Genomic DNA, 8,340 nt, shown 5'->3' with positions numbered 1-8,340 from the left:
AGAGACAGGGAGAGGGAGAGAGAGAGAGAGAGAGAGAGAGAGAGAGAGACAGAGAGAGAGAGAGAGAGAGAGAGAGAGAGAGAGAGAGAGAGAATAATATTCAGGATACAATTCTTCCTAAAACAAGAGCAGATAAGAAGTCCCAAGCTTCCCTAAGTAGATAAATCCCAGGCATTTTTCTCCACCAGGAGTTAGCCATATTAATGGGCCTGGTTTGAAAAGAAAGCCATGCCTCTGAGGGCACAGGGAGTTAAAAGTCAGCAGAACTTTCCCAAAAGAAGGGACCTTCTCCTTACCAACATATTGATGGTTCAGTCTTCCTTGCTCAGTAGAACATTCATATTCCAGCCATTTGGCATACTATACTATTCAGTCCAAGTTTTTCTCTTGGAATAATGGATGGCTTCTATCTAAGAATTAGGATTCCATATCATCAATGCCATAACTCTTTAATTCACAATGCCTTTCATACCCAGGTGAAACCTTAGAGGGAGCATTTGTTAAGCATTTACTATATGCTAGGCTCCTTTCCTGGCTTCTGGAGTGATTAGTTCAGGAGAGGCCTCCCCTTCTTGGAGGAGGTCGTGTGGGAGGAACCCTTATTTAATTTACCACCAGGCCCTCTGATTGGGGTTAATGAACCCTGCCGGAGTTGAACAGGCACTGAAGCAAATATATAGTGTGTTAGGACAGACATCTTCTCTATCATCTCTTTCATTTCTCTACTTTAACTCTCTCCACCTCCCTTTTTTGTAAATAAAATCATCTTTGGTTTATGGGGCATTGGGAAACCTAACCTCTCCTCCTTCAAAATTTGTTCTCCATGAGTACCTTAAATTTCACTAAAGCCATTACTTTTAGTTATGTATATCCTTCTCCTAGGGCCTATTTTAGTAATCATGTGATCATGAATACTTTTATATTTATTAGTGCTGGGAAAGATCAAGGAAGCATAAGAACTGAGTTCTTGGAGGGATATTACTGAAAGTAGAAAGTCTGTAGAAAGGAGAGGTGAAGCAGTATTTAAGACAGACTTTGCCTATTTTACCATTCTTTTCAGAAAGCCTCTTCTGCATATTTGTAGTATCCTCAACTGATGCATTCAGGCTTACAGATGCTTACTAGCTATTTGACTCTGGACAAGTCACTATTAGCCTCAGTTTCCCCATCTATAAAATGAGGATAATAATAGTGACTCATAGGTTTGTTGTAAGGATTGAATGGCACTTAAAAACACTTTCTGTCTTAGTAACAATTCAAAGACAGGAGGACAAGGGCTAGGCAAACAGGGTTAAGTAACTTGCCCAGGGTCACATAGCTGGGAAGAGTCTGAGGCCAGGCCCTCTTGTTTCCAGGTGCTCTAACCACTGACGAACTTAACTGCTCCAATCAAATATGTCTTCATAAATCTTAAAGGCAATATATTTGATAGCTGTCATTATTCTTACTTAATGCCATTTGAGAGAATAAGATCAGCTCAGTTCACAGAAATCAAAGCATTGCCATATCCCTGGGCATTTGGACTTAGTTCAATGGCATTTTGTATTTTGAATTGGGCAGTATTTCATAGTATATAGGGGATGTATGATTTAAATGGCATGAAGGCTGACCCAGGGTTATCTCAGGGTTATGCTGAGACGTCAAAATAAACCTTTAGTAGAGGTCTTCTGTACAAATGGGGCATGAACCATAGATTCTATGATCTGGAGCCTGCCAGCATTCCTCAATGGCTTAAACTTTGATTGGCTCTACTGATAAATGAGGAAAACCTAGAGCAATGCAAAAAATGGCCAAGGGTAGTTTAGGGTGTACACTCATCTCTGAGTCAGGAAGAGACTCTGTCCTCAGGGTATTGGAGCTGAAGGGGAGCATGAGGGTGGAAAGTTGCTCTGGAGGAGTTAGGAAAAAAAGTAGTCTCAAATCATACCTATAAAGAGTCTTGTTCCAGGGGGCAGTTAGGTAGCATAGTGGACGGAGTGTCAGGTCACTAGTCAGGAGGACTGGGTTCAAATCTAGTCTTAGACACTTCCTAGCTGTGTGACCCTGGACAAGTCACTTAATCTCATTTGCCTAGCCCTTACCCTGCTGACTTAGAATTGTTCTTAAGACAAAAAGTAAAGGTTAAAAAAAAGAGGCTTATTCCTTTATGGGAAAAGTAAGTTAGCCAAAGAAAATTCAGAGATCAAATCTCTTTGATGCATGCTAGTTTTTATGACCCTAGCCAAGTAACTAGATTTCTCAGGACCTCCGGCAACTAAGCTATATAAGCTATAGAGTAGATACTGGACTGCTTTTGAGGAGGGAGTTTTCTCCCTCTTTTCTACATCCATAAAAATCACAGGTTAGTTTCTCCCCTCCCAATTCTTATTCTTTTATGATTAAGTAAGATCTCGATATTCTTAGGTTGTATACCTTGGATGAATTTTTTTGTTTTCTTACATTGTAAGCTCCTTAAAGGCAGAAACCATGTTTATGTAGTGTCCTCTGGGTGGTGCTAGGCATAGAAAAATGCTTGACAATTGCTTTGGATAGTGATGAAAATGAGATGATGATGGATATTCTGCCATCGCAGAAACTTTTTTTCAGTCTACTCATCAGTAAAGGTCTACGGACATAGAACCTAAAATAAATTGATAAAAGAATAATTGAAAATGTGAATAGAAACAAGAAATCCATCTGGGACCTCTTTATTTCAGCTAATGATGGCACAGATAGGAAATGTTAGGTAGACTGGTAGCTTCATGAGCAGAAGATTCTAAGTCAGGTCTGTTTGAATTATTTTTCCTAGATACAACATGCCTCCCACATTGTAGTTCAAAACCATTTCACAGGACTGTGGCTGCTGCTAAGACAATGCTTTTTTTTCTTGAAAGTAGTTTTAGGTTGCTTGGAGTGAAGTATCAAAGGACAAGTATCATCAGGTACACAGAGCTGACCATGGTGCTGGGTTATGGAAGACCCTTGCAATTATAGCTACCTCTCAGTTTTTTGAGATAAGGGGAATGGGAAGAATAAAGAAAGTAAGGGCAGAATGGGGGCAAAGAGAATTAAAATCCATAGCCATTCACTGTTATGTCCTCCATCTTCATCAATGATTAAAACTTTCTCATCTAATAAGAATCTCTCTCTCTCTCTCTCTCTCTCTCTCTCTCTCTCTCTCTCTCTTTACCAGAAAGCTGTGAACAAGGAGCAAAATGGGGTGAAAAAACAGAGATCTGAGCATCATTGGCTTTCCTGGTTGTGGAGGACATTTAGGAGCCTTTGTGTGGTCTGAAGGTGGGCAGCAGCAACAGCAGTAGGATGAAAACATAATCAAGTTAATCAAGTCTTTCTGACAATTAAGAGTTTGTGGTATATATTATGAGTGGTCTATGTATAACTGATTTATGGGGAATGCCCATGGACTTAGGGAAGCCCAGGGTGATTGCACTGGAGAGTCTGGACTGGGCATAGTCTTAGCTGCTATAGTCATGTTTTAACATATAGGCTCTCCATCAGTAAAGGCCCTAAGTATGCATGATAGAAAATGGGTATAGAAGAATTAATTTTGTGTCTCCTTTGTGAGGAGGAGAACTTGTCACCTTTGCATTCCAGATCAGGAACACTATAGTTATTAGCTGATATTCCATTCCAGGGAACCCATGGTCCTGTTCCAAATTTAGGCAGGTTTGTATGGTTCCTTTCACTGCATATTTCTGCCTCTCTTACGACTCATCACACCAGTCTCCCCTCTATCTCTTTCTTCTAGGCACATGTTTGGAAACTAGATGACCTTTTTCAAAGGCCTGCCTACCTTGGGTTTGAATGCAATGAGCTTCAGGATCATCTCGACGGTGAAGAGGCCAGTGAAGAGCATGTTGAGAATGTTCATGGCGATTTTGAAAAGACAGCTCTGACCGTAGTGCTGGGAAGAAGAAATTCCCAGGATACAGTGAGAATGAGACTGAGGTTCTATGGATATTACCTGTACCTTACCCATTTTTTACCCATCCCTTCTCAGAGTTTGGCCCATATCCCAAACAACAACATTATTTTAAAAAACCTCCTCATGCCATTTCCCATAATCCCAAGGGGTTGGCCCTGTATAGAGACTGTATTTTCCAGCTGACAGGTAAGTAGGCTCAGAGATCTCACAGCTCCTTTCTATTTTTAATATTATTGGAAAGACTGGCCTTTCCTTTTTTTTTTTTTAAACCCTTACCTTCTATCTTAGAATCAATACTAACTATTTGTTTCAAGGCAGAAGAGTTCCAAGGTAAGGGCTGGGCAATTGGGGTTAAGTGACTTGACCAAGGTCACATAGCAAGGAAGTCGCTGAACCAAGGGCTCCTCCCATCTTCAGGCCTGAGCCATATAGCTGCTCCCTTAGCTTTCTTTCTTAGATTGGAAAGGAATAATACAATGGAAAGGCCTGTGACTGTTTCCCTAACCTCACAGGGAGTCTTAACTCAGCACTCTTATCTCTCTTCTCTGGTGAGAGAGAGAGGAATTGTTGGCTCATAGGCTTATAGCATCACAGATCTAGTGCTAGTCTAAAACCCTCATTTTGCAGATGAGGAAGCTGAAGTTGACATAAACTAAGTGACTTGCCCAAGATCACATAGGTGGTAAATATTAGAGATAGAATTTGAACTAGGTCTTCTGATTCCAGACCTTTCAAGATAGCATCTATATTTCCAATAGGGCACACCCTGGGGAAGGGTCGTGTCTTTCTCAATGAAGCAGCCAGCCCAATGGACAAGACAGCTGCTATTTTCCATTCCTCCCTTTTGGTTACCAATTGAAAGACCACCTGGTGAGTGAGGTACATGTGGCTGTTCTTAGTTCTCTCTTTCTCAGTCTCAGGGAAGTGGCCACAAGCCCCTTCAGGTCTTCAGCACCCCATGCCCTAGACTTACCTGCATGGCCAAGCAGATGGTGTTGAGAAGGATGAGGATGAACATCAGGTACTCAAAATAGGTGGAGTTAACCACATACCACACTTTGTACTGGTGTTGGTTCTTGGGGATGTACCTTCTCAAGGGCCGAGCCTTAAGGGCGTACTCAACACACTGCCGCTGTTGGGTGTAGGGGTGGGGGGATGGAAGGGAAAAAAGGTGGGAGAGGAAAGGAGAAGAGAGGTCAGTGAGGGACGGAGTTATCAACAGGAGAGGAACTAAGGGCTGGGCAGGTGTTCACATCCCCAGGGTATGTGGAAACCGTTACAGACTACTCCTGTTCTTGGGAGGGACAGTAAGAACTGTTTGCTTCACGCTTTTTCTTAATCTTAGGTTTTATTTGAAAAGACAAAAGCAACAGCCTCCTTGTTACTTGTTCTCTTTGCCATAGTTTCCTCCCAGGCATCCAGACTCTTTCCTTTCCTTCCTTAAATCTTTCCTATTTCTTAGAGTTTGAAACCCAAGAAAACACTCCCAAACCTTTGGCAGGTGACAAGAAGAGATGATTGTGATACTAAGGCTTTGTTACTGTGGCTAGCTAGATCTTTGGCACCCCTCCATAAATATATTCAGTTTTCATTTCTATGCCATGAGCCTGTGGCAAGATTGCTGTCATTGTTGTTGTTTTTGTCAACCTCCTCACTCAACCCCTAATATCACTTAATATTTTTCTGGCCAGTTGAATACTTATTAATATGAAATCTCTTGATTTCATCTCTCTTTTCCCCTCCCTCCTCTCCTTGGAGAAAGAAGTTCCATGTTTCTTGGTCAGCATACAGTTCCTATACTCCCAACCATGCTTGATGGAAGAGTTTCTATTCTAGTCTTAGGGATCGGAATGTCAAATGCTGAAATTGAAACTTTCTCCTTAGTTTTGGGCAAAGTTTTCCTGAAGCCTCTTTCCTGCTAAGAGCCATGATTTCTCTCTTCTCCACCCATTAGTGTTAGAGATATTATCTCCATCTTTTAAAAGCTGCTTACTCCATCCAGTAAGCCATCCTCAATTCTCCCAACTCCAACTCCTTACTGTTCAGGGCTCACATGATATCATGCCACAGTTTGCTTTGTTTTGTAATTCTCTAATGCAGTTGTTGTATATATAGCACAGTGTAAATTTCTAGTGAAAATATTTGTGCTATTCAAGACTAGATCTGGTTTTTTGGGTCATCTCCAACATGAGGCTCAGATGAACTTCCAGAGAGTTTCGTGATAGCTGGATCTTCCCAAAGAGATCATGTAGGCTGCAGAGGCCATATTTCTCAGGATTCTGACTAGCAGTATTTCTTTCTATAGGATTGGCATTTTCCACAACTTACTCATTTTTATCTAGTTATAACCATGTTCAAAACATATGCCAAAAGACCTAGCGATAGGGATGTTTTGTTTTCTTATGTCATATATTTCAAACCAGACATCTTAAATTTGAAAATTCAAAAATAAATCCATTAGTGCTATGACTTTGTAATATTTGAGTTATTCTGAAGAAAGGGTCTAATTTATGTAAATTAGGTAAAACACCCGACATAAAGAGAAACAAACCACGAATGTTCAGCTCACTTAGTGTATTTACTTTAATTAAAAACAAGAAGTTTTGTAATCTTGTTTAAGTATGAAGATATTTAACTATTTTAAACTATCAACTATAGTTAATCTTTGTCATGAAGTCAACTTTGTGTTAAAGTCTATTTCTTCCATAATTACTCTGTTTTTCTTCAATTTTCTTCCCTTTTATTACAAAAGGAATCTTATTATGTAATCTTATGAGATATATATGCACATGTATATTATATTCTTGCTCTATCTATCCATCTATCTCTCTGTCTGTCTGTCTGTCTATATATATCTATGTCACTTTCTTCCTCTGGATCAGGGGTCAGCAACATATGGCTCTTTCTGCAGGAGCCATAAAGTCAATTTTTTTTACGCGCCGTTACAAGAGCGTACACGGTGAGCACTGCACGGCTCTCATGAAATTACATTTTAAAAAATGTGGAGTTTATGGCTTTCATGGCCAAAAAGGTTGCCGACCCCTGCTCTGGATTGTTAAATATCTTGAGAGCAGAGACAAAGTCTTGCTGGTACTTTGCATCTCATTCAGTGCTTGTTACAGGGTTTTGCACATCAATTTCTTAATAAAGGCTAATTTGTTGTTGTTGGACAATTTTTTGGCAACTGTTTCCTCCCCATAAAGATTCTGTTTCCCCTAAGGTTTTTTTTCTTAATATTTGCTTCTATGGCTCTCTTCTTAACATCTGTATCTACTCCAAGGCAGAGTTAAGAGTTAAACGATAAATTTGATGACTTATAGGTGTTTGCAATTTCTTTGTGTATCGTTCCTCAAAGGGACGTTCCCCCAATCCTCAAATTCAGTTCTTTTCCTTATAGAACACAGGAGAGGTTATCTCAGTACTGTAGTTTCTCTTTCCTGTTATTTTTCAGAATGGATGTAGTGTCATAGGATTTAGTCTGGGAGGTACTTTAGAGATCTTCTGAAGTCTTTGCAATTTACAGATGTAGAAACTGAGGCTAAGAGAGGTTGTCACCTCTATAAGGTCACACAGATAGGAAACAGGTACCCAGGTCCTGACTTCAAGCCCAGGGCTTTCCCCACTCTACAACGTTGCCTGCTCTATTGTGTCTTTTCCTTCATCAAAGCCTCCCTTGATTTCTGACTTGGATTGTTAACTTCTGCTCTCTTCTTCCCTTCTCCCTTAGGAAGCTACCTGGTTCTTGTCCAGTTCACAGTTCTTGTACTCCTGTTCTCCCTGCTCCTGGAAGGTGACAATGACGAAACCCACAAAGATATTCATCATAAAGAAGGCGATGATAATGATGTAGATGATGAAGAAGATGGAGATCTCTACTCGGTAGTTGTAGATGGGTCCCTTATCTTCAGTGTGTGAGTCGATGGATCGGTATAGAAGCCTGGAGGAAGAGATGGATCCCATAGAGTGAAATGGGAAGACAATATCTCTCTGGAGACTTATGGTGCCCTTGGTGCTAGGGATATGTTAGAACTGGAATTGTGGACACAGAATGCAAAGTCTTGCAAATATTTAAGGAACCTTACTGAAAACTGGTGTGAGCCCATAGGCTTACCACGTGGAAGGAAATGAGCTGAATCTAAAAGAAATCAGCTAGTGTAAAAAAAAAGCTTTACATAAAAATGAAACTGTGATCTTGATTCTTATACCATACTTCTTTAGAATACTAGCTATGGAGTTGTTATTATGCCTTATGACAGTGCTTTCTAAACAGTATCCTCTGGAGTGTGAATAAGACTTTTATAAGAAAATATTGATACTAGCATTATTTCCCTTTCTAAAATATTAATTAGGAAATTCTGTATGTACCGAAAGATACTCCTTCATGTGTAATTTTCATAAAAAATAGGTTTAATTGC

General features: G+C 40.1%; 1 protein-coding gene across 1 annotated transcript in view; it reads right to left on the bottom strand.

The window, feature by feature from the left end:
• The window catches only part of CACNA1C (calcium voltage-gated channel subunit alpha1 C), a 1,013,247-nt gene that overhangs the window by 97,729 nt on the left and 907,178 nt on the right, over positions 1 to 8,340 (bottom strand). Inside the window, exons 27-29 of the mRNA XM_044679095.1 lie at positions 7,661 to 7,862; positions 4,899 to 5,057; positions 3,794 to 3,904 (exon numbers count right to left, since the gene is read on the bottom strand). Coding sequence (XP_044535030.1) covers positions 3,794 to 3,904; positions 4,899 to 5,057; positions 7,661 to 7,862 — 472 coding nt within the window. The remainder of the gene's footprint in view (positions 1 to 3,793; positions 3,905 to 4,898; positions 5,058 to 7,660; positions 7,863 to 8,340) is intronic.

Source organism: Gracilinanus agilis, chromosome 5 (assembly GCF_016433145.1).
Source record: "Gracilinanus agilis isolate LMUSP501 chromosome 5, AgileGrace, whole genome shotgun sequence".
NCBI lineage: Eukaryota > Metazoa > Chordata > Mammalia > Didelphimorphia > Didelphidae > Gracilinanus > Gracilinanus agilis.
The sequence above is the reverse complement of the archived record's forward strand: the minus strand, read 5'-3'. Positions and strand labels throughout refer to the sequence as shown.